Source organism: Syngnathus leptorhynchus, chromosome 6, assembly GCF_054491065.1.
Source record: "Syngnathus leptorhynchus isolate UIUO chromosome 6, UIUO_Slep, whole genome shotgun sequence".
Taxonomy (NCBI): Eukaryota; Metazoa; Chordata; class Actinopteri; order Syngnathiformes; family Syngnathidae; genus Syngnathus; species Syngnathus leptorhynchus.
Genome location: NC_141200.1, coordinates 10,132,634 through 10,159,259, shown reverse-complemented (window position 1 = coordinate 10,159,259; position 26,626 = coordinate 10,132,634). Strand labels below are relative to the sequence as shown.

The 26,626-nt window shown below is 39.6% G+C and overlaps 3 protein-coding genes across 5 annotated transcripts in view; 1 reads left to right on the top strand and 2 right to left on the bottom strand.

Annotated features, from left to right (window-relative positions):
- abcc8 (ATP-binding cassette, sub-family C (CFTR/MRP), member 8) overlaps positions 1 to 4,464 on the bottom strand; it is a 32,330-nt gene extending 27,866 nt beyond the window's left edge. Inside the window, exons 1-4 of one of the 3 annotated variants that reach the window (XM_085914542.1) lie at positions 4,387 to 4,464; positions 4,073 to 4,235; positions 1,609 to 1,750; positions 1,007 to 1,128 (exon numbers count right to left, since the gene is read on the bottom strand). In XM_085914542.1, coding sequence (XP_085770668.1) covers positions 1,007 to 1,128; positions 1,609 to 1,750; positions 4,073 to 4,220 — 412 coding nt within the window. In that variant the 5' untranslated portion in view covers positions 4,221 to 4,235; positions 4,387 to 4,464. Of the gene's footprint in view, positions 1 to 1,006; positions 1,129 to 1,608; positions 1,751 to 4,072; positions 4,257 to 4,386 lie in introns of those variants that run through there. The other 2 variants (XM_085914544.1, XM_085914543.1) reach the window with 2 other exon arrangements.
- A 2,526-nt stretch (positions 4,465 to 6,990) lies between these two features.
- ush1c (Usher syndrome 1C) lies at positions 6,991 to 22,267 on the bottom strand. Its single transcript, XM_085915127.1, has 27 exons — positions 22,107 to 22,267; positions 20,614 to 20,681; positions 19,343 to 19,486; positions 19,113 to 19,251; positions 18,243 to 18,351; positions 18,119 to 18,143; positions 17,974 to 18,031; positions 17,666 to 17,854; positions 17,523 to 17,582; positions 17,148 to 17,204; positions 16,131 to 16,273; positions 15,068 to 15,133; positions 14,837 to 14,982; positions 14,037 to 14,086; positions 13,723 to 13,884; positions 13,457 to 13,573; positions 12,558 to 13,172; positions 12,135 to 12,182; positions 11,919 to 12,047; positions 11,494 to 11,559; positions 10,643 to 10,684; positions 9,709 to 9,762; positions 9,457 to 9,556; positions 9,029 to 9,138; positions 8,580 to 8,635; positions 8,329 to 8,433; positions 6,991 to 7,617 (listed from the first exon to the last, which is right to left on the bottom strand). The coding sequence occupies exons 1-26, from the start codon at positions 22,140 to 22,142 to the stop codon at positions 8,340 to 8,342; spliced, it is 2,883 nt and encodes a 960-aa protein (XP_085771253.1). The 5' UTR covers positions 22,143 to 22,267; the 3' UTR covers positions 6,991 to 7,617; positions 8,329 to 8,339.
- A 639-nt stretch (positions 22,268 to 22,906) lies between these two features.
- On the top strand, positions 22,907 to 26,273 carry ccdc77 (coiled-coil domain containing 77). The gene is made up of 11 exons (XM_085914612.1): positions 22,907 to 23,001; positions 23,618 to 23,810; positions 23,893 to 24,035; positions 24,206 to 24,302; positions 24,459 to 24,543; positions 24,719 to 24,810; positions 24,892 to 25,040; positions 25,120 to 25,342; positions 25,418 to 25,543; positions 25,723 to 25,875; positions 26,019 to 26,273. The coding sequence occupies exons 2-11, from the start codon at positions 23,646 to 23,648 to the stop codon at positions 26,163 to 26,165; spliced, it is 1,380 nt and encodes a 459-aa protein (XP_085770738.1). The 5' UTR covers positions 22,907 to 23,001; positions 23,618 to 23,645; the 3' UTR covers positions 26,166 to 26,273.
- Positions 26,274 to 26,626: the final 353 nt, after the last annotated feature.

Genomic DNA, 26,626 nt, shown 5'->3' with positions numbered 1-26,626 from the left:
GCTTAATGAAAAGAAGAGAATTCATGTCTGCTTGGAGCACCGTGCACCCGATGATATTACGTATTATCCTGATGCTGTCTCATCTCAGTGCAATGAACCTTTCAGCTGGAAACACATTACTAAATCACTCACCTCATTTTTATGAAGCACGTACAAGTTTACATAGCTGTTATTGTTCATCTCAATAAAAAGGTCAAAATGGCAACATACGATTTATTTAATCCTGTCTTGCAGGTCAATCAATCAATCGACCAATCAATCAATCAATCAATCAATCAATCAATCAATCAATCAACATTTATATATAAAGCACTTTCATACAGAATGTGTAACTCAAAGTGCTTTACATCAGTTAAAAATAAACCCCCAGCCCACCCACCCCATCACCGGCTGTAACAAGTCGAACAATAGCGGAAACGTGGAAACACGCACGCATACACACACACGCACGGACGCACGCAAACACGCACACACACACACACACACTCTCTTGATGTCAAGAATACAGTTGAAAAGAACATTCATTGGACCTGGACCGGTGTTATCGGTAGACACAGAGTGTGTATCATCAGCAGAGCTGTGAAAACTCACTTTGTATCTCCTGATGGCACTGCCAAGGGGTAGCATATAAATATTTAACAGTACGGGACCTAAAATAGAACCTTGAGGCACAGCACATGTTACCTCACAGACATTCGAGGAGCATATATCTAAGTTTACAATAAATCTTCTATCGGTGAGGTAGGATAAAAATTGTTTGTGTACAGCACCAGAAATGCCAACCTGATATTGTAGTTGATTTAAAAGAATGGTATGGTCACCCATATAGAAAGCAGCACTGAGGTTCAGCAGTACCACCACCGTTATTTTGTGTGAATCGAAGTTACACCGAAGATCATTTAAAATCTTGATCAGGTCATGACTGATTCAAGTCCAATAGAATGATAGTATCACAGAGACCGACAAAGCAAGGTTAAAGTGTACTGAAACTGCATGGTGGCTTTACCTAATAGCAGTTTGGGGAAGTTGGAGGTCTCAATGTTATGATAGTAGACAATCGAGGTGATGCCAGCCATAAAGGCAAGACCTGCAGGCATGTACAGGTGAAGATGGAGAGACTGGCTGAACCTATAAGTGGGGTCAGAGGAAGAAGACAGAATTACAATCAAGCAACCAATGAGTGAAGTTTATCTCTTATTTCCATGTCTTCTGACTTGGTTCTAATTAGAAATTGCGCACATGGTCATTCCACACTGCTGGGATGTTGAGGTCCGACTGATAGCTGTTTATACAACAAACTCACTTGTTCACGGCAAAAGTGGTCATAATTGAAAATGCTGTCTAATGTATGGAAAATGGTTCACTGTTTGCCAAATTGCTGCTTAGTGAATTGAATTGAGCTGATTGCCACCATACAGAACATGGTGAAAAAAAATTGTGGAGAAGACAGCTGGTATCTTGAAAAGAACACAGTTCCTCTGTTTACTTCAGTAAAGAAACCTCCAATCAGTGTGCACTTCACAAAGCATCTTACAAGCCAGCTCCTGTTTGCTTACTGCCCCTAACATAGAATCTCATCAAACCAAGACACCGTAGAGATAAACCTACCCATCGGAGACAATGCCTTCTGCAATCTCACAGACAAGGATGAAGAGCAGCACAAAGGTGAGCAGCCAACGCAGGTTGTGACCTGGGAATTGAAGCCAGATGCTGTGATGGATGTGGACTTTTGAGCTCTGACTTCCCCAACCTCAAACAGGAAACAAGACAAGGAAGGTTTAGGCAGTGTGACTTCAATAACCAGTGGAATAAAAACAGCTTTTACGTGTATCACGGCCGTGACTCAAGTGAGGTTAAGGGGTTCAGAAAGGATATCTCAGAGTCTTTCAGCAACTTTGCTTCTAAAAAGAACATTGTGAATGCTTAAAGGTTTGCCTTGTGATAAATATCCAGGGAACAGCTTTTCTGATCATTACAGTGATCCCTGAAAGGTGAATTCTGCTGACCTTTGAGACCATTATCCCCCTCTGACATCCACGTCCTTCATTACCAGCGTGCTAACGACGCTGCATAACTGTGTATCAAGGTGGTCAGGGTGCAAGGGTCCAATCAGTTTTATGAATAGAAGCTGCTGACATTAAATATGTCTACATAATTGTTGGAGGAGTAGATGTTGAATATCTATTCAAATTGGCACCTCTGATGGCCTTTTAGTATGTAAATAGCCAGTAATAAACCCACGAGACAGCTCTTCAGATTTGCACTTGTGCTGCAGGGTGAAATAGAGAGCCGTGTGGCCCGTGTCTAGCACACAAATAGAACTCTTATTTAAAAGTTTCTTTCGCTCTACTCAAGGTAAACGTGAAAAGGTAAGGATACCCGAGGTCCGCAAAGGACAATTTGAAAAGAAATGTCAATGAAGTGCAGCTTTCAACTGTACTTTTCCTTTGAACAGTAAATTTACTTCAATTTTGTAGTCAGTGGTTTGCACTTCCTTCAGAGTGCTCATTTGCTTAAATTGGCTCGATGTTTCATGTTAATAGAGGACATGCTGCTGGCTAAATGAAGACTAAGTGCAGGTTGCCCAATTTGAATTGAGAATAACGTCTAGCAATAATTGTGTCGTGAGTGTATATTGTGGTTTTATAGGTGCAGGTGAGCAAATGGAAAATATTGAAGTTCACATCATTGTACAAAAGGCAAATGTGGTGACAGTAGAAGACGCGTTAACAGGCTTTGTCTCAGTGTCACTATGTATTGAATTTTTGGTGCAAACACATTTGGAGCTTGACCTTCCAATGACCTTCAAAGCATCCCTCCATATGGTATTTTTTAAAACTTTAAACTGCTAATTATGTATGAAATACTTAACGTCAACGGACCTTAAGACAACTACGAAGAGGGAGCTTAATGGATTTACTTGGCAGGTGAGTCTATTTACATTCAGTGATTCCCAATCACGGTCGTGGCACATAAGCGTGCCTTGGGAATCATTTGTTGTTCCATATACATAGAAAACTATCGAATTTCACTTCACTGGCCTGAAAATGGTTATTTGCTACGAAGTATATTGGTTCATCAATCAACAGCAGTGACCAAAGGTCATAGACAGAACAATGAGATCCAGAATGGAATGTATATCACTGACGCGTGTATATACTTTTCTGATATTTCTTTTGGTGATATGAAGTGAGATTTTTCTAACCTAAAATATTTTCCTTGGCTTACGAAAGGTTTGGAAACATTGTCTTACAGAGAGCTGATTTCATATTTCATAATTCTTTTATGACTGATGTCTGAAAGTTAGATAGAGATGCTTTTCTTTATGTCTCATGAGTAATGACAGTAAATGGTGGAAGCTAACAGGCGACTAGGATAAATTAAGGCAAACTAATCTCATAATCTTACGCCATTTATTTATTTAGTATTATTCATTCATGTATTTCAATAATTCGAATCCCCCATAAATAATCATCATAATAATCGAATTATATTCCAATTGTAAGATATTAGAAGCACCAACGGTGGCTGTTCCACAGGAATTGCAATTCAGATATATAACAGGAACACGGAGGCACCTATTATGGAGAGTGCCAAATTGTTCATGTTTCATGCCTTCTCAAATGGGCACACACAGAGAAGCATAAGTGAGGGCAGTTACACACTGAACTTTACACTTCAGGAATTGCCCACCACAGATTAGGGGGAAAAAAAAGTAACACCTCTTTAAACCTATATTGAATCGCAAGAAATACTGTGCCAGAAAAAAAAACTTGATCCAGGAATATGTTCAAATATTCAACCTTGTCTAAAGCACTTATTCATTGGATAACAAAAGGTCAAACATGCGAATATGCTCATTTGGGTTGGTCTTGTTTGTTTGTCGGTGCTAAAAGGCAAAACAACCATGCAGTTGAAGAAATTGATACTAGTATTTATGAATTAATGACATAATAATCATAAAAGGGAGATGGTTCTAGAAAGCTATTTTGTGTCTAATTTGAGACCCACTGCTCAGGTTCACTCATTATGTGAATAGATGTGACTGCCGGAGGTCTGAGGCAAAACTCACCGATGAAGAGGATGGGGAATGTGATGAAGAGGAGGAAGACGTGTGGCACCACGTTGAGTGCGTCCAGGAAACACCCGTTGTTCAGAACACCCCCATCCACATTGTAGGCCGCCGAGTTATTCTCACTCCCACAGAATGCCAAGGACATGGTGGAACCGGGACTCTGCATGGAGTCAGTGTGAGAAAGGAGAGCAGAAGGAGGAGGGGTAGGAGGAGGCGGACCAGGACAGAGGAGTATCAGAGACAGATGAGAAAGACCCACATATTTTAAACCCCAAAAAACAGAATGGTGTCATCATAACGGAAACACTGACAGCCTCTTCAGCAGATCTTCGAAATGTCCAGTGTGGCCACCTTTCGGTTCTCCCTTAAATGCAGCTTGCAGTATTTAGATCCAGTGACAAAGAGGAGAAATAGGGAAGGCGAGGGGTGGGTCAGAGACAATCCCAGTCCAGTGCAACGGTAGCTCCCTCGCCTCCTCTGCAGTCTAAGCAGCTGTGGGGGTCATGATGGTGACAAACATCTGCATCCTGTCTGCCTGCGACTGCACACATCCTCTAAAAGTGAAGCTTAAATTTTTGCCCAGCTCTGCAGAGCTCCAATGGAATGCGTTCACTCTCTCACATGGCTCTCACACACACAATACGCGCGCACGCAGAGAGAGCGGCGGTAGCCTTCTGCAGTGCACCTGCTGTTCCTGTCTCTTTTCAGACTGGAGCGACCTTGGGAGACGAGAGCAGGAGGGGCTGAACGTGCAGGCGGGCTGGACGGCTTTGCTGGGAAAGAAAGATAGGAGGGTGGAAATGAGAGGGGGAGGGAGAAAACAGAGAGGTGAAGAGAGACGGTGTCTGCCCAATGAGGAGAGCAGACACAAATTTTGTAGGCAGCACGAGCAAGCATGCGATCTAAATGTTGACCCACTTATGAGTTACGTATCTCTCGTTCTCATCCATTGATTGGACGTAAATCATAACCCAATTCCTTTCACAAGAAATAACACAACTGTAAATTGGCAGGGTGCACATGTTGGAAAAAGTATGAAATATTAAAGGATGGCTTCATGGGATGAATGCGTTGTGTGCCCAGTCCAATCAGGGAAAGATTGTGCATGCAGCCAATAGCAGAGCACTTGTTCAGTGGGATCAGTAAAATTCACATGGGACCAGATTTGAATAATCCACACAGGGACATTCTCGATGCCCCTCCGATTCGGCTCAAAATGGTATGCAGGGTAAAAGATAATGAGCAGTTGCCATGAGCTGTTAGCTGCTGTTTTATATCACCATGGATACAAGGATGTGATGTAAGCAGTAACACAGATTGTTCACTTGCATGCAGTTGACTGCGGGGTATTTATTATAGTGCCTTTCTGCCTCAGCTCAATTTAATCCGTTTTTTGTCACCACATCTGAGGACAGAATAAACGAGGCCTCGCAAGAGAAACGTCAAACTTTGGTGGTGACCTATATTCTTAAAAAGCTTCCATCAGAGGACGTGGTGAGTGTGCAGGGGAAAAGAAGCAGGACAAAAATAAAATCCACTCAAATTTAGGTAAACATAGTCTGGACAGCACAATCTCAAAAAAAATATATATGCAGTCCAATATCAGACAGGAAGACAAATTGTGAAACACACACCCATCTCAGATAGTATAAAGTTGTACTCCAGATTAAGAGGGGAAAGGTGAATGATGAATTTTTTGGGAGCTCATCTCTGCTGAAGAACACTTTGTCACCTCAGAAAAGCAGTGATCAGTTTTTTGGGAGTGAAAAATAAGTGGAAGCTTTCCAGCCACTGCTTTTAAATCCTGCAGATGTATTCGTGTCATTGCAGCACATAATGACATTTAAGCATGACTAAATCCGCATTAATCTGCATCAAAATTGAGATTGAACAGGCACAAGAATGCACAATAATACAACAGGATGAATAACCATGCAAAGAGTGGTAGGAGGAGATCCCGGTCTTACCGGTTTGTATCGTGGAATCATTGCTGGCTCTTCAGCATTGCAAAGTTCGTCACTTGAGAAGGAGAAAAGCAGCCGGCAAAGTACTTCCTGTCATGAGCCCAGAAGGCAATCGAAAATTCGGACAGGTGGAGGTGAACGTTTTGGAGGCGTGGAGCTATTCTCGGTGCTGACGTCTGGTGAAGCCCAAAGAACTCAGAGGAGACAGAATAAGGTTGACCCAGGGCCACCCTTTGCCCCGTGTCATGAACCGGCGAGTAGCTCAAGCAAAAGCCGTACAACGGGTCGATGCAATTCTGCAAATGGTAGCCGGACTAGAAGTCACGTATGCAATGTGAGTGGAGATGACTGCACAGTGTGATTACATAACTGGGAAAAGGGATGACACACACATACACACACACGGACGAGATATACAGAGCAATGTTACGGGGATTGCTTGACCTACTTTTAAAAGATGGGTTAAAATGTTCTTTTTAAACAACTTTATGTCGCAGTAAACCAAATATAATCAAGATGCATGCAAGATGCAAAGCTAAATGAAACTAGAAATTTAAGCACTATTGCCCCCTGTGGACACCCATTTTATGTTGCGCCTCATCCTTCAATGGACTATGTATGGAGTTGATATTTTGTCAAATAAAATTATCATTAGACCCACACCTAGACAAAATACACTAAAGAAACAGGCATATGAAGCAAGGCGCTAACAATATATATTGTTGTTAAACAGATTGACGCCATTAGAGATGTCACTATAATGATATGAAGTTGCAAATGTGTAGAACTGAGCTCATCTGCGCAATTCTGTGCTGACTTTAATATTGTCTGCCATGTATCTAAAAAGAAAATTTGAAAACCATTATGCTAAAATACCCCATATTCAGTACAATACTGATGCAACACGCCTATATGTCATTATAGAATACAACTACTCGAGCAATAAACAGATTTTAAACAAACACAATTCAAATTTATTTGAAACAAATAAATGAACATTTTTTAATGGCCATCTTAGAGCAGGAATTTACACAAGAAAACAGCTAGATGTCATGAGGATGAAGGTACTATTTTAATATTAGCTAGTTTCTGCAGCACAGTAATCAGTATGTTCGCCTCACACTCGAAAGATTCTGGGTCCAAATCTTCAGACCTTTTTCTGTGTGGAGTTGACAGTAGATATCTATCATCAATCATTTTGTCATTTCTGGAAAGGGCAGATGAGTTGACTCTATCTGACATTGCCTGAAACACGGCACACATCTATTCAATCAATTCGATAAGAGCATGTAGAAAGCATGGACTTTGGGGGGGAGGGTCAGTAAGATGACAGCATCATATTAATGAGTGATTATGAGAATCCTTTACAACTCAAGAGAAAGGCAATTCACTATCACAGCAGGATCGTTCATTGCATACTTTCAATGCAAACACTAAGAGCCAAAGAAGGTGGAGGCTGCAGGAAAGTGCATTCATTTGTTGTGATGGAAAAACTAACTCAATCCCAAAGGAATCCCTAAAGATGAAATGCTACTTCTTCTTAAGATTGGTTGTCTGGGCAGAGTCTAGAAAAATGTTCTGTTGGAGAAGACAAAATAAATGTACTGTTTACTTAAAGGGAATACGAGCACATTGCAAAAATATTTTGTCCGGTAGACACTCTGCAACACATCAATCCAACACACATGCAGCTGAGTTGTACAAGCAAATAATAATCCATTTAAAACTGCAGCCCAAAACTTTTCTTTGTATTTTAAATATTAAGTGCAACTGAACTTTTGAAAACGAAACCAGTGTGTACGAGTGCAGAACTCCCCCATTCGGTCACTTAAGTGACAAGGCACGCTAGTACATGTCAGTCCCGAGGAACAACATCAATCTGAACAAGAAGTCTTGGTCTGCTTGATGAATGTCCATGACCTCAGGGCTCAGGACAATACCACACATGTTTATATAAAGCACGCAGGGTCCGCAGATACACAATAGGATGGGTCAGTGATCACATTAGTTGGGTCTTCACCATATTGCTATCTAGAGCACAATGAATAAAAAGATATCGCCTTGAGCCTCCTTTCTTTCTTTCATTCTTTGACTGAAAAAGAAAAATTGGATTGTGCATTCTCACTGCTGCCAGTTTCTCCGATGTGGCAAGAGAGCACACTAAAATAGTAGTTTTGTTCCTCCCGATTGACAGTCACATGTGCTTAATTGGGGCGGGGCAATGCCACAGACAACATCAACATCCACTCTGCTGTACAGAAGAGGAGGTTTGAAAGCAGATGGAGTTACCGGGTTGCGGGTTACGGCTGAAGCAGGTAGCCGTGCCTGTACAGTGTTGCACTGCCTTCAAACACCTTTCTGTTCACACTGGGACTGACTGATGCTGCTTTTGGGCTGCACAAACATGTGCAAACATACAGACATAAACCGCATCATCATATCCTATGCCCGATCTATGTACGTTAGATTATTGATACTGCATGTATTCAAATACGACAATACTACACAGTTAGGATAGATGTAAAAAAGGGAATACTTACACTTCATCTTCATAATGTTTTGGGGGCGATACTGCAATCACAACATCGATCCAGTCCTGAAAGTGATAAGATGTCTGTGATGATTTGCGTTTTGTTTTTCTTGCCTTTATTTGTATTAGTTTTAATTTTGTTTCACATATTTCCATAATTTCTCTGTGTCTAGTTGGATAGGTGGTAGTAATGTGTACCGTATTAAAAAGTAGGAGCTGACTGCTAAGGAAAGTTTATTTAATGATGTCACGTTGGTTCTAACGCAAATGGAATGTAAAGGAAAAAAACACATTCCATGGTCTTTGGCCGGATCTGCACAAACTGTAAATGCAATGGCTTCCACTTTGACCCATATTCCATTACCCCATGTTTGTAACAATAATGTTGTTGGTATATCTGCTGACCAAGTATTGGAGGAGGCGGAACACAGTAAGACAATGAAGCAAACGATACAGTACCCCTCCACTATTCCAGGCTCGTGCCAGAGAGTTTTGTCCTTCACTCAGTGGGGCATCTAGTAGGATCTTCCCATTAACAGCCATAAGTTCATCACCTGGTACAATGCCACCTACAAATGCACAAGTTCACAGTAATTGTGCATACACGTTGGGAGTCAAATGTGTTGCAGTTTACCAATAAAATCCAATGAAACTTCAAACTGTTTATATAACCATTCTTAATGATCATCACGACTGCATAACACTCAATGTTTGAACAAATTCATTTGATGTTGCCAAAACACACATCAATCTATATTTTAATTATTCACAGCAATTCAACTGCAAAGAGTCAAATGAAATACTGAAAAGTGTTTAGAAATAGATAAAAAGTAAATAGCACTCAAAAAGGAGTGTACATGTGTATTGAGCACTGTGAATGTACTAACCGTGCTTGTCTGCAGCCCCTCCTTCATACACAGACGACACCACTAATTTTCCTAAAGGTGAGTCAGCGCCCCCCTCCAGGGCCAAATCAAGCTGTCCCACCTTAAAAGCAAGAAACAGAAACATCAGTCATGCTCCCTTCATTTAGTCACAAGGCAAACACCATCTTATTAAGGATATATTTATTTATTCATTCATTCATTGTTTGTTGGTTCATTTGTTTACTTAATAAGGATTTCTCTGAAGTAAAGTACCTTTCTGATACGCAGCAATCTCACGTCTCGTCCTGCTATCTGGTCCGATGAGAACTTGTTTTGCAGAGAGGAAGATAATTGAAGAGGAAGAAAAAGCACAGCAAAACACACAAAGTGCAATTAATAAGCGAAATACAGATGCCAAGCTAAAGAGGAATTAGGTCCTCATTATTTGGCTACAGTGTTAATTAAGTAGGCTTTAAACATAAATTATAATATTACAAATCTTGCAAATTGCCAGCCCTTCTAAGGGCACATACAGTATAGATCAGTGGTTCTTAACCTTGTTGGAGGTACCGAACCCCATCGGTTTCATATGTGGTATTCACCGAACCCCTCTTTAGTGAGAGAAAAAAAAAAATCAAATTCAAGACAGATCATTTTTACTGGTGCACAAAAGGAGCCGTGCATGAAATCACCTTCTTCAAAGACCAAAACCAACACAATGCATGAACTCACAACAAATTACCTACCTGCAATTCAGTGTGACTTCTGTTGCCTTTGTCAGACCAGTTCAAATATGTGTCATCACAAATTTACACAATAAACCCAAACATTAGTTTAAAACCCTCACCCTAATTTGAAACCCTACTTTGAAACCCTAACCTAAGTATGAAACCGTTGTTTGAAACCCTAAACCTAGTTTTAAACCCGACTTTGAAACCCTAACCCTAGCTTTGAAACCCTAGTTTGAAACCCTAACCCTAGTTTTAAACCCCGAGACCAACTCACCGAACCTCTAGGGTTCGATCGAACCCAGGTTAAGAACCACTGATATATCAACTTAGTCTTTAATCAATGGAACATGCAAGCACAGGGAGACCATGCAAACTCCATACACACAAATCATTCAAACCCACAACCTTGCTTGCCGTTATCATTACATACAATATAAATTATCACTTAAACGTGATCACACTAAGACATACAATACCATAGAGTGGGGATCGAAGTCTTCCTCGTACTTCTGAAAGCCCTGGAAGAACATTGATATGCATTACATCTCGCATATGTCAGTAAAAAATTAACTATGAGGCTACAGAGCAACAAGAAATGTGAATGCTCACATTTCCTTTGACAACCATCTTAATTTTATTCCAAGTACAACAAAGTTCTCAGAGATAAAACGGATGATTCATTTTACTACTCCCACTCATTATTACTCTACATATTAATTATATAAAGATTATTTCCCTGATCATGGAGAGATATTAGGAAATGAAAATTGGTGTAATGAAAGTGTAAGTAATGAAAAGAAAAACAACCGTTCTCTCTTGTTGGGATCCTGAAAGAGTGCGCAATCACTTCTGGACTGATTACAACCACTGTAGACACCGGAGTGGCACAGAATTACCACCAGGATGCATTATTTCCGAATGACAAGCACTCTCACAATTTGGCAAGTAACAGAGGAAGATGAAGAGGAAATAGAAATGCTTACAATGGAACCCATCTGTTGAGAAGTCATTAAAATGACCACTCGGAAATAGCACAGAGTTCTATAGGGTACACGAATTACTTAATGACTAGAGAGTTTTTAAACACTGCAAATTTAACTGGCACATTCTAACAACCAGTGTAATCTAACTGTGGGAAAACAGACTCCAAAGTACTGCCAGTAATTCTTAAAACTATTAAAGGTAGCCAGACCACAAGGGATTTGAAAAAAGATACAATCTAATCATCTACAACAATGAACTTGAATGCCCGGTTAGAAGCAATAGAGGAAGGAACACTTTCAGACAAAAAAGAGGGAAGGCTATTTATGACCGAAGCTTAAATTACTTGGGGTTTGTTGTTTGATTTAAAAGATGAGTTGAAAGGCACCATTCGTTTCAACATTTCTGCAGGCTGAAACACAAGATCACACAAAAATAACTTGCTTGGGCAATTTCCTTCGATTATGCCCTATTATCCTTGCCAGATAATTGGTTGCAGAATAGAGAAGTCAATCACAAGAATTACCATTGTGAAGCTACATATAGCATTGTTTATTTTCCTACTTGATCATTATTAATAGTTTGCTACATCTCAGTTTTTGTGTCTGCTTTGAGAATCTGCATTGGTGCCTCTTGTTGATAACAACAGATGTTTCCCATATAGTGGCTACAATGTGTAAAAGACTTCCTATCGATAAGAAAATAAACTCTAATGTGCCAAATGAATACTTTATGAGCCTGGTAAGGTGAATCACGTGGGTCACAGCATACCAGCCCATCGGAACGAACAGCGGGTCTGAGCAGGTCTGGTCGGTGGGTCTGCGACTGAGGCAGCATGACGGGCTTCGACACGACGGGGACTGTAGGACGCCGCTGGTTCGGAGGACTAGGTGCTAGTTGCTATCAGAATATTGCCAATGTATTTCATCATGTTTCAAGTTATGGCATTGATGAGTATGAGACGTGTCATTTAATAGAATAACTCACCAAGGACGGCGTGGAAATGCGACTGGCATGCGAAGTATTTCTCATAACCTGAACCACAGTAAAATGCAATAAAACGTTTCTTCACTGTGTACATAGAAACGTCTCTGAATCTGCACCCACACTTCTTAAATTGATAAGGAGTCAAACCATAACATTAAAAATACCTCTTTGCAAAAAACCGAATTTTCTTTCACATCTTGCAACAAGCCACAAAATGACAAAAACAATGTCCAATCACTGCACACTACATGCACATCATAACAAAATCACGACCAATTAAAACAGCTAACAACATCTTCCAGAAATTTCCTGAGGCAAAAGGGAAACTGTAACAAGTCAAATTATGTCATGCCGGTGCCAGACAACACCATTAAGGAGCAAAACATGCATCCATGAACACACGCTTACGTGAGAACCTCTAACCTTGGGACTAGAAGGGTAAGATATTTCACTGGTGTTGGATGAGTAGATGCCCCCTCTCGGGAGGTAGCCACCCGTCTCCCACTCACTCCTACGCTCGGGTGGACTTGAGGGCTGAGGCGGGTTGTGATGCTGGCGGTATCCACTGAGGCCGCCTACTCTTTCTTTAGATTGTTGTGGTGGCGGAGGAGGTGGAGGGGGCGGGGGTGGAGGTGGAGGAGGGGGTGGCGGTGGGGTAGGTGTCGGGGAGGGTTGAGGTGATGAAGGCGGACGGGTTGATTGAGGGGGGTAATGGGAGGAAGATGGATGAGGGGCTTGAGTCGGGTGAGGTCTGCGCCTACCGTTGGGTGGAGAAGCTGGCCGGCGCTGTGGAGCTACTTTAGAAGATGCATAGTTGGGGATGGTGGGGTTTAATTTGGGTGAAGGCGGTGGGAGAGGCAAAGGAGGGGGAGGCTGGCTAATAATTGGAGGGGTGGGGGCTAGTCTCTTCAGGGGCCCCTTCAGACTCTTGTCCACATGATCCAAGTTGATGTCATCCAGGTCGGTCGTGGCTAAGTGCAGACCACCAGGGAAAAGCTTCACCTTGGGCTCCGAAGTAGGTGAAAGTGGTGGTGACAGCTTAAGAGTTAAAACAGAAATACTCTGTTGTGTAATACTGTTTAGGCAGACATAGTTATGTCTAACGAGAAAGAACCGCATGTGTAATTCAATCCCATTTCCTGTTCCAACCAAATTACTTTCGCTTAATCGTGGTCATTTAAAAAAAAAAATGCATTCATTCGTCACTTCAAACAATGTGAGCCTAAGCTATTGCCTTGAGAATGTGAAAATATTAGAAATATTTGTTATGAAGTAAAGATCCACACAGAGAAAAAAAAAAAGAAAAGCATTTCACTTGGTACCTCTGGTGACTCGTTCTCCACACAAGAAATTTGTTCCAAGCGAGTCTGACAAAGACACTCTACCCAGTGTTGGACTTTCTCAGATTCCTCTAGGTCTTCCCTCTCTGTTTCTGAAACCTGCCATACATTGTAATTCAATACCACAGTATGGAAATGAATGCCAGACACAAATTCACAGTTCAATTATTGAAGCAATAAAAAAATAAATAAAAGATATTGCTGCACGAGAGCAAGAACGGCAAATTCACTTTGGCTGTGTTTTGTACCTCCTGAACCAGCCGATTTATCTTCAACTGCTTCTCTTTTTCATACATTTCTTCTTTCTCCTTGGCCAATTTCAGCTCGAACTCCATCTCCTTTTTGTTTTTTCGCTGCTCCTGCAGCGTGTCGATGTTGGACACTTTTTTCTTTTTCTTCTTTTCTCCTTTCTGCAGTGCCATTGTAAATATTTATAAATGTAAACCCGCAAAAAAAACTTCTGTCACTGCAAACTCCATGGCAAGACATGCCCACACTCTAAGTTATCTTAACCGCTCTATCACAACATAGCACCAAAACCAAAACTGGAAGTCAGCTATACCTTGCGGAATGAAGGAAGCTTCCCCTCATATCGGTAAAACCAGCCAAATGCTATGGAGATGAAACAATAGCTCGGCATTAATTGGTAAAAATCAATTGCAAGCGTCAAAACAAATGATTTCCTGTGTAAAATGACTAATAAATCACATTTTCACTTAGCAAAAATAAAAAAAAAATGAAAGAGAACCATGGAAAGTGTCCATGGATTTACAGCAAGCAAAACACACAAGTTCACACAAGTGAAAGTGAACCTACATTTACTTTCAACCTATTTACTCCTTATTTCTTTGTTGTGCTCAATTAGGAATGTAGTGTACAAAATATAAGACTACCCGGATAATAAGTCATATAGTAGTGTAGATGACTATCAACTTGGACTACTCAAGGTGCGTTATTAAAAAAAAAAAAAAAAAATGACATGACAAGATACGGATTTTTGGGCATGCATGTTGTCATGGGGTTTTTTTTCTGGTCAGATTCAGCAGAAAAGCAGAGTGGCATTTGGGACTTGGTTGTCAGAGGAAATCTAGCCCAAGGTGTTGTTTTTTTTTTTTTTTTTTTTATATTCATGTAGGCATCCACATTCTACTTCCCCACACTCACTGGTCCATCCTGCTCATCCTCCTTTGCCTCATCTGTGAATGAGCTGGCTTCATCATCTTATGGGGAGTTGATGAAAAGCAGCACAGCACACAGCAGTCCATAGAAAAAGACCACACAGTGACATCTACATGCTGAATGCTCAAGAAGGTGAAATTTTCATGCAGCGGCAGAAAATGTTGACTCAACAAGGGGGCTTACGAGAACTTTTGGCCTTCGGAGACGGAGTGGTTTTAATCTCGGGACGATTGGGTGATGCACTCCTCTGAATCTGAGGTGCCTGAGGCCGCTCGGTACCATAGTCTTCTTCCCACTCTCTGTGTTGTTTCTTCTCCACAGCTTCAATCCTGAAGAGGATGACAATGTAAGGGAGCATTATTAAATATACAGATGTTACATGATGTCTGAAACTACGGACATAAAACTGATTACCTCTCCATCTCCTGCTTGTAGCGATGTTCTTCCTCTGCAGCCTTCTGTGAGATCTCCATTTTCCTCCTGGTGAAAAAGTTTAAAGCCTTCATTCTGTAACTAGCTACGCAACATACTTGAGCGCAGAGGTAATTATACTGTTTGATATCATTTTATCCAATGTGTTAGCCTTCCATGTTAATCTGCATCTAATTTCTGGATGTTAAGTGCCATCACAAGACACAAGACAATGTAGTAAATCTTACATAAATTGAGATCTACTGTAACTACGCAATCATTTCATACATGGGTTGCTTCAGGAGATGGTCTGTTTGCCATTCATTTAAATATTAAAATTTATTATAAATAATGTCATTTCAGGTAACTTTGTTATTTTGCCCATTTTGGGAAATTTCCATTAAAATAATAGTTCTTCAGTCATTGCTTGTAAATATTCAATGACAGAGAATGTTTTCATCATGCAAATACCTAATTATTGAAATATCACATCTGTGCTATGTTTCTTTTTTTTTTTTTATTCCACTCCCATTGTGCCACGAAGACAAATTCATTGTTGACCAATGGACTGTAGCATGTCAAAGCACCAGCTACTGTACTAATATGGATGGTACGCCAATGGAGAGGTGCATCAGAGTAATATAATGAAGCTAATATAGTGGATAGAACTTTTAAAGTCCTATTCTGAGAGTTTTAAATTATTTGTTTTTGTAATTTGGGTTCTTTTTATTTATTCGGCATTCAAATTTGATCCAAAGTAAATCGAACCAGCGAGAATCTATCCTTGACCAAATGAACCATCCTCTGACAACAATTGTAGCAGAGTTTGTTTTAGCTATACCTAAAATTCTGTGTACAAAAACCAAACATTAGAAAAGGACAAACAACACACATGCTTTTACTCCTCTTGTTCACAATAAGCATAAAATATTATTTGTCAATGAGGACAACACATTATTTCAACACTGAATACTTTGTGTCAAATAATTTAAGCATGTTCCATTTTCTTTTAGGGGTGAAATAACCGCCTCAGTATTATAGAGTCAATAAACCTTCAAGGACTTACTGTCTCTCCATCTCCTGCTGCTCTTTGAGGATCTTGTTAGTCTCCAGGGCTACCTTCTTCTGATGCATGAGCTCCTGCCTCTCTAGTTCCCTGCGTGCCTCCACTGCTAAACGCTCCTCGTCCGTCATAAACAACTCGCTGCCCTACGAAATCGGCAACAGCCAGAGAAAAAAAATTGTGTGAGCCAGTCAACCTCCTGGACTGTGAAGTCAATTTCACATTTCATCTGAGAGCCTCACTGACAACCCATGACAGGAAATACTACATCGATGAAAACAGTAATGAAAAATAAACAGATTCGGAAATGGTTTGCAAATTTGCTTCAAAGACAAGGTTTGAATTTCGAGTGGAATGTTACATGAATGGATTTTGCCTATTATACCAGGTAATTATTCTCCCACTTCCGCAAGGCTTGATTCATGTGTTCATTTCGGAATTTAGACTAGCTGTGATTGTGAGTGTGAATTGTTGTTTGTCTAATTGTGCTCCAGTCCAAGGTGAATCACTCACAGTAATGAGGATAAGCATGGATGGATGGATAGGTGGATGGATGGATTTTGGACAGGCGGGCAAACAGACGGATAAATGGATGATGAATGAATGAATTTCAATAATTCATAGAAGAACATTTTGCATACGGTATGTAAAAAGGGAACATACAGAGACAAATGCATTAGCGAGGCACAATAAATAAGATAGTGTCACTTGTCCTTTATTACACATTTGTTTTTAACTGCCCTGATGTAAACACAACCATAAAAGACATGATTGATGGTAAACGTTGAGAGACCGAGGGAAGGCTAAATGATGGAGCCATAAAAGTGCAGGAATGTTGAGCCATGCCGCCCAGGCATGCATATCAGAAAATGAACATGTACTTTTTGTATCCACATCCATCATTCGAGGGAATTTCACTTCAAATAAATCAAGCATGTGATTTCCAGTATGCCTGCGCTTTAAGAATCTACATATAATAAAAATTCCAAATGCTACAACACAATGTTAGAATTTACTTACAGCTCCTGTCAGAACAGTAATAGTCAGGCTCCTGCTGCTTTTAAGGACTCTCACAGCCTTGGAAAGTAAGAACATAAAGAATGACAAACAAATAAGTTGCATCACTTTTACAGGTACAATCCATACGCATGACTCAAATAATGGTGTGTGAAGTAAAACCTGCTGATTGTATCTTCCCTCGGGCCACCAATTCACACTCCCAGAGTTTGGTCGAGCACAATAAGTACATGCTGTGATATTAACCCATTTTGACCAAATCAATATGAACACTGGTTCTTCAGGAACCAAAATCAATGAATTATATCAAAAGGGAAATGATAGGACTTGCAAGGTCAAACCCAAGAAGCCATTATGAGAAGTGTTTTATGTGTTTACCTCTTTATGGTCCACATTGGTGAAGTCCACCCCATTCACCTCCACGATTTGGTCTCCAATCTAAAGTTTGTGCAGAAATTTAAGAAGACTTGCAGCTCACAGCAGGAAGCCGCACGGATCCTTTGGACTTGCTGAGAACTCACCTGAAGTCCGACCTCCGCAGATAGCGAGCCCGGTTTGACGTTGCTGATGTAGATGCCAGGTTTTTGTGTGGGACCACTGGAGATGCTGATACCCATACCTTTGGTACCCACAAGACTTAGGAAGACCTTCTTCTCCTTGATCTCCTTCCCTCCAATCGATGCCAAACCAGCAACACTGCTTTTTTTCTCCTGGGTTTTTACATCATGCAAAAACAATACGTTACCGTGTATTGAATCATTACTGGAGTATGATATTATAGCTGAAGTGAATGAAAGTCTTTTATGACATCTTACTGATTTTCACTCACCCCAGATTCTGATACAAATTGATCAACAAACTGCCACTTGACAGCTTCATCTGATGAGCTAAAAACAGAAGATAGTGATCACGTCTCACTTCCAGAGCAACAGAACCTCAAAAAAAGAAAAAGGAAATTACAACAAATAATGTACCTTTTTACAGGAATCATCCCCACATCTGCAAAATATATTTTTTTAAAATACATAAATGATGCCACTGCTGTTAAACACCACAAACTTCAATCTCAATCCGTACTGTAGAATATAATTTACGCACGTCTGACTTTAAGCGATACAATCTTCTTTGTCTTGATAAGACTGATGACTTCCTCATGGATACAGGAAGAGATGGAGTACCCGTTGATGCGAACAATTTCATCACCCACCTCGAGTACCAATACAGAACGGAATAGCATGAATAATACATTCAAAATATCCTGAAATAGTTAGTAGAAAAGCAATTTAAATGCAGATTCCAGTCTTTGTAAATAATAAGATTTAGTGACGCCTTCATATGCTATCTTCACTCAAATTAAATCAACATCTTGGTGATAATTTTGCTTAAGCACATCTACAATGTGGACATCACAAATGATTATAGGCTTAGACTGCACACAGTGCGGTTAGAATATGTGATTGATTGAAGACAATTTGTGTTAATGGCATGGATAAAAACCTGAATTTAATGAGTAAGAGGTTTGGCTCATTTGCATTGGATGGCTCAATTGTTTTTTATATTTACATTCTTACAGTATAATCTCCTAAAACGCAACTCCACACAATTTCTAACAAGAAGAAACTCATTTGAATATCAGAAATGAGCAATTGGATTGCTGTTTGGTACTCCTTAGTGAGAAATAGATTTTACAGCAATTCTACTCTGAAATTAGTGATGTTTTGTTGCGCTGTATTCAAGACCAAAAACAAAGTTGTTTGCTCAATAGCAAAGGACCTACTACCCTCTAGTGGACAAAAATATTATGAGACCATATTAAAAAAAAGATAGTCTTGATTTTCTTTATGCAACAGGTACAAAGGCTGGTACAACTGATACATGTTGCCAGTACTGTATGGTATGCATTTCGAAATACAATTGAAAGAATAAATGTGTATAGCGCTATACTATGAGGCAAGATTATACACAAACCTGAAGACCAACGTTACCAGCCTGACCATCTTTGACAATTTGTGATATGTAGAGACCGCAGCCAAACTCAAGCCCTCCTCGGACGCTCAGACCAAGTCCATCACGATTTGTCCGATCTAACCGCACCTCTTTCAGCTTCCTGAACCCACAACATCCAGAATGAATGTGTCATGAAAAGAAATGTTATAGACTTGACATGATTTGAAGTGCAGCTGAGAAATTGTACACACCTAGACCTTTTGGGGGTAAGCAAGTCGTACTCCACCTGGTGCTTGAGTGGGATGAGCGGTCGGATAACGTCAAACAGGGGCAAACGCTTTGGTTCATTGATTACTAATTTCAAGTCTCCGACAAGCACTGGCAAATCCATGGACCTGCAACACAGCAAAATGAAAAGCTTCTGAATAAAACTCATTCTGCTTCATTTAATTAGACGTGAGGAGAGACGTGGGTAGCACTATTGCCACAATTACCTTGAACTAAGTAACTAGGTTACTTTCTTGATTACTTGCTTTTAAACAAAAATTGGTTACTGGACTGATTACTTTTTTAAATAACTTAGTTAGATTACAATTTAGTTAAATGGTTACTTTCATCCGATATTGATAATCCTGTTTAACATAGTTTTGCCTCTTAATTGGAAGTGCATTTGGAACAGTGATGCTTGAGAATAAAGTTTGTTTTTAGTAAAAATAACAATAATAAATAAAGACAACCTTTTTGACTTAGCATTTTTACTTAAAAAATGTAGCAGAAGATCCAACCCAAGACGCTGAAGGAGCACATTGGCCTAACAGAAACCTCAAGTTGTCTTTCTTTGATAAACCTCTGATAACAAATGCAAAAGTAACAATTGCACTGTTGTTGTTTTTTCTATTAGAATGGATTAATATATTATCTATAAGATTAGTTACAAAGTTTTGGTGAACAATGGTATAATTTGCACATACATTTTTGGGGGGTTTTCCTCTCCTCAAAACAAAACCCACCAGAACATTAACTAAAGCAGCAAGGCAAACACAAACACACAAATCGTCCTCCTTTGAATTATTCATTCATTGGTGCCATTTTATAATTGCTTGGAAGGTGAACATGGGCCTTTTGTGAAGAACTGGCCAGGCTTGTCAGGGTACAGTGGAAACTGATAAGCGGCTTAAGCCAAGGGAACACAGGTACAAAGATGATTGAAACTTAGACCTGCACCCCACAGCACACGGAAACTATGTTGCTATCAGAAACCCTAAAAGACCCCATATACACTTTAATACTTGAAATATTAGAAAATAATAAACAAAGATCTTTGCTATACAAATAAACTTGACTTGACTTGACTTGACTTGGAAATAAAAAACTAAAATCGGCTATCGGGGGGTATTTATTAACATTTTACTTTCAAAGGATACCCTCTATTTAAATAAAACCAACATTTATTATTCCAATTGATACTGATCAATTAGGGAAAAAAAAAAACAATGGAAAGCCCCAAGACCAAAGTACTCACTGGTGATACATGCGTAGGACATCATACAAGTAGTCCTTCTCTGCTTCATTTTCAATCAGCAACTCTACCTGCAAGACAGTGAAAACATTCCCAACCACTGAATGGGGTGAACTATGTTGCAAAAGTTGTACAAACCTTATGACGACTCAGCTGTTGCAGGATGGTTTTTAAAAAGCGCTTTGGCCACTCACAAATGTAACACATTGTCCTTGTTTACAACTCAGTCTAATCCCAAACCTAAATTTTCTTGCAAGATCCAGATTCAGCTAACATTCTCACTTTGTCGAAAAAGTGAATGCTGTTTTGATCAAGGTAAGTCTTCTGTACTGAAGGAAGCTTTTCAGAGTGCCGGTCCCTTCCCATCAAACCACAGCAAGTGAATAATAGCAGTACAGTAGAGGAGGCGACAGGAGGAAGGTCTGGACTGGAGTGTCACCTTACATCTCAGACACAAGGGTAAACATTCACACTCTGAAGTCATTTACACACAACTTTGAAAGGACAAAAAATAGATATCATTATAACTCAATCAGATGACTGTAGTTCAATTAATGATTGGAATAAAGCTTAGCCTTAGACAAACACTATCGTGACAATTATGCGTCACTGGATCTGCATGGCATTTATGACAGCCATAAATGTCTTTTTCCACTCCTGCCTGAACAGACTTTGACACCATAAACCAATGACATAAAGGATCTCTAGTCAGCCACACAGCCATTTTGAACAGTGTCATGTGTGCATAGTTGGTTCCTATAGTAATTTAGGATTTGTTCCACAGATCTCAACCTTCCAAACAAATGTGCATTTAATACTCACACAATTCTACACATGCCAGACAACTAAACTGGAAGCAAGAAAACCACTGAGACAGCACAACACAGCAATGAACAAAGCCTGATTGTGTCCTGTTCAGTCTCTAATTAAACCCTTAAATTCCTCATTTATTCCGGATCAGCTGCTCATCTCTGGCACATCTACATTTATTCAATTCTTGTGTGCCCTTTAGCAGAAGCCTCCCAGATGGTTGTATGGTGATATCCATCACACTGAGCCTGAAAACACCCTGGCCGTATCACGTTCCCTTCCTCTATTGCCAGTTACCTTTTGAAAAAACTACTTCTGTAATGCAGAGAAAACAAAAAAGCTGGCTAATAAGCTTACATTTTAGACATATGACAACATCACGCAAAGCATAAGGGCGCAGTAATTGGAGATATAGAATAAAATGAGTTCACGGCAATAATGCAATTAGGTCTAAATTATACTGAGAATTTTGGAGACAGTATCCACACAAAAAACACAACCTCTATGTTTACGCCTACTTTCTAACCCCCGATCCCCCAGACGCTTGCTCCAAGATGCTTCTTGTTTGATTATCTGCATATTCATTGAACAGTTAGTTGTTTTTCAACTTTTGGTAGGACAGGTAGACTTTTGATAAATGACATCTTGGAGCGCGTGATAACAATCAAACATGTTGCATGCCTTACCTTGTGCCTGAATTCACGAGCAACTTTGCGCTCCATTATAAGCAAACAAAAACGAGCAAGTTTAAGCCTACGCAATGACGTGAGATCCCTATGAAGATCCCTATGGAGGTGAAGTTTGAGCCGTCAGAACAGGCAATTATGTAAAGGTTCTTTTACTGCAGTCTAACTTCCGGCAAAGATTTCACAATTAAGGCTTGATTAAAGCGAGAACTTTATCGACATGGAAATAAAAGAAAATAAAGGAAAGTTGTCATTGCTTTCTAGTTAAATATCCTATATTATCCGAGGTAAATTATATATATGCATGGTCCATGAAAGCTAAAAAAATGAATATTTTCCTTTGAATAAAAAAATCTGATCTGTATCCTTCCAATTTTAGTAATCTAATTTGATTTCTCTGTAAAATAAAGCACGACATCATCCTTAACATTTGAACCGTTGTCGGGACTCCGGAGTCCACTAAACGAAAGTAAAAACCTTCATCCACTCAACTCAATTGAGTGAAACGTTTTGGACTCCAAGACAAACAAATGCTGAATGAATAAATAAACAAATGCATGAGGCGGGAATCAAATAGTACTTGCAAAATGAAAAATTCATTAGTAGTGCCGTCCCAATTTTTTTTTTTGATGATGATGATGATATTATTATTATTATTATTATTATTATTATTATTATTATTATTATTATTATTATTATTATTATTATTATCATCATCCATTTAGTCCGATAACTGCGTTTGTTTACATTGTTGTGGGTTAGTATTTCTTTTATCTACCACTAGATGGCAAAGTAGTTACCATCTGTCCCCTTTCAACCCAAAGAAGACGAAGAGGAGTAAAGTTCCGGGTTTCAAACAGTTACAATCGCAACGAACACAACAAACAACTCCGTGGTATGTGAAATGTTGAGTAATGTCTTTTTATGACTCCTAATCATCAAGATGCCTTTTTAGTACAGAATTATTATGTTGGACACGTACTCAATATAGACGATCACTATCACTTTCTGCAAACAGTGACATCCTCCTTATTTACATATCGTTCATATCGTTCAAATCATAACAACTCTGCCAAATCAGTCTGTATGTGAGATGATTACGCATAGTGTTTTTGATCTAAATGGTAGCTATAATATTGTGTCAAAGTTGAACATTTCAAAAGTCCCGCTCTCCCGGGCGCCTTGGTCATAGAAGTAACTCTTTTCCGCCCTACTCAGTGAACATTGAACAATGAACGCCTCTTTGTTCATACAATTCAACATTTCATTTTATGCGTTCGGAATCGTTTTAATCTGTGTTTATTAATTCGAATATAATAATATAAAGTTATGGTTAGTATATAATGTGAAAAACGATATAGTACTGTATAAATATAAGATTGCTGCCCTGCCATTGGCTGGCGACCAGTCCAAAGTGTCCATTACTTTTTAGAATGTTTGTTCAAGCATTAACACTGCATAGTCAAATGCACCAAGCCAGACTGAAGACTGACACATCTTTCTTTTTGCAGATCCTTTTACTGTGGGCAAACCTCTGGTATGGATTCAAACTCCCCAATTCCCCCCATCAATGAGCGGGTGGGGCACCTCCGTCCTTCCAAGGAACATTTGGAAGGCTACAAGAAGAAGATTGCCTATTTTGATGGAGAGCATGGGCAGCTGTTGAAGATATTGGAGAAGTACAAGAGCCTCGTAGAGGACCAGGTGAGCTGGGGTTTGATTTTAATGTCACATATGATAAGTTCCTATACCTCCTAATATCTCTGTTTTTAATACCGTCTAACAGCATAAGCTACAGAATGACTTGCGGCAGCGTGAAGGTGAGATTTCAGAACTGCAGAATGCCTTGAGTGACATGCAGGTGTACCTCTTCCAAGAAAGAGAACAGTCACTTCGGCTTCATGCAGAAAATGACAGACTAAAAATCAGGTACACCAAACATTCTTAAAAAAAAAAAACACCTTGGGTTCCTTGACAGCAACCTTTTGCAATAATAATGACCAATATGATTTAAAATGCGAAGAACATGACTATCCGGGTAAAATCATTCTGTGTCAGCTTTTCGAATTGTCAAAGCCGACTTGTTTTGTGTTGCACAGAGAGCTGGAGGACAGAAAAAAAATCCAGCACCTTCTTTCGCTGGTGGGTGCTGATGATGGAGAGACAACATATTTTCTGCGGGAGCCTCCTCACAAGGTACTCTTCTTCTCTTGTGACGTTAATGGCTGGTGATGGTTTCTCTATTATCTTACTGGAGTAGGTATTCACTTTATTCGGTAGCAGTTGCCATGGCATCGTGACAGGAAATTTTAATGCCACTTACAAATACTAATTGTGTTAAATGTTATTTAGGTGGTGATCAAACAGAAGATGCAGCAGTCGGGGGAAAATTTAAATCTCAGGGCAATAAAGTTAAAAGCCAACGTAACCAGTAAAGGTAAGAAAACATTTTTGTAATGATGTTTATTTCTCGTGTCATACAAACAGATGAATGTAATATTCCAGTTATTTTTTGTTCTTGTAATTTCTTCTAGTAAAGAAAATGCAAACAAAAATAATTAGAAGATATTCCTTGATAGATTTTTTTTTTATATTACTCGTTTTTTCCTTAGCAACGAGCATGAGGAAAGGAAACCTCACAGATTCAGAAACTTGCCATATTTTAGAAAAATATAAGACGGACAACCATACTTTAATACTACAGGTAAGTACCACGGTTTCTGCTTGTATTCATTCAAATGTTGTCATAGTTGTATTCATGCATGGTTTGTATTATGTGGCCCAGGTGGAAGCGCTGCATGCCCAGATGGAGGAACAAACCCGACTAGCCAGAGAACAGGTTGATTCACTCCAGGAGGACCGAAAAATGAAAATACAGGAGGCACTGGCTGAAAGGCAGAGATTTGAGTCCTACATCAAAAGTTTGACAGAAAAGTGAGACTTTTAGAATTGTCTAGACATTTTAATACATTTGTGTTTGACCCACCGTGTGTTCTTTTGCGCAACTTTGCAGGCTACAACGAGCCCAGAACCTGCTCTACGAGAGCACCAAAGATTATTTAAAACTCAAATATGAAACAAAGACTCAAGAGAAAAAATGGATGATGGAGAGGGACCGCCTCCTCTGGGATTTGAATGTTCCAAAAAAATCAATGTCTACTAGTATGTCACGGCAAGCCGCGAGCGGCGACAATACTCAAACTGACTTCAGGCCAAAATTTAAGGAGGACATAAAGGTACGTCTTGTGGGTATTTTATGACATTTAAAGAGCCTCCCTACAAACCCATCTTTAGCTTTTAATCTCTTTTAGGCATTGCAGGAGGAAGTAAAGCAAGCCAACCGTTTGGCAGAGATGTACAGGGAACAGTGTGTCAATCTGGAATCAGAACTGGCCCAAGCCAGGGAGGAGAACGAGGCTGGGCAAGAAATATTTAAGGTACAAATACTGAATGGTCTCCAAGTTTGTAGTTGGGTAGATTTAAAAAGTCAATAAATGAAACACAAAATAAAAAAAATAGACATATCGGAAAGGAATGAGAAGAGGCATTGACTTGGAAGGATCCTTTATATTACAGACAACTCCCATCTGACTTGGGCAATGTTTGATTTGCACAGGAGCGCGCGGAAAAATTGTCCGATCGTCTTAAACTGACGACTCAGCGTCATGAAGCACTGGCGAAGAGGAGGTCCTTGGAGGTGGAGGGCTTCAAGACAGACCTCAGACAACTCCGACAAAAACTCAAAGATGTCGAAAAACAGCTTGTTCAGGTAAAAAGACCGATGGACAAAAACGTATGAAATGGAAACATGGGAAAATGATTGTCCTTTGTTCTACATAAGGAAGTAGTTTGTGTTGTTATGTCAATTTAATGAATGTTTGACTTGAGCTCTTACATCTATGTATTCTCCAGGTAATGCTTAATTTTGGGCCCAACCAGGATTTAGCTATGCTGCAAGAGGTCCGAGAGAGCAATACGCGGACCAAGAAGGTCCAGAGTGATCTGATGACATTAAAGGCCAAGATTTATGGACTAGAAAATGAGCTAAGATTTTGCTGAGGAGTGGCTCACATTGTTGTTGTTTTTTTATTACATGGATACCTTAAAGCTTTATGAGCTTTACGCAAGTGATGTGCTTTGTACTGTTTATTAGTACAACTTATTTTGTGCCAATAAATGTTTTTTTAATCCATAACATTTTATTTCCTTTTTAATTCTAGACAAAGCACAGTACACGTTGCCTCACACCTATTTATTTGCCAGTTTATGAAAATCATCCATCCAGTATATTTTCTGTTCCACTTTTCAAAATCAGCTTTATTTGGCCATGTTTGTGCATGTCAAACAAGGAATTTGATCTTAGCCTCTGTACAACATTTAAGTGACCAACAACATTCATAACTATCTAATCTACATACGGAATATTTTTGTTGTCTTCCAATTTTTAATCAGTTTCGAAGAACTCTGTGACGTGTTAGACGTAGTTCAAATTATTAATTATGGATCATAAGTAAAAATCA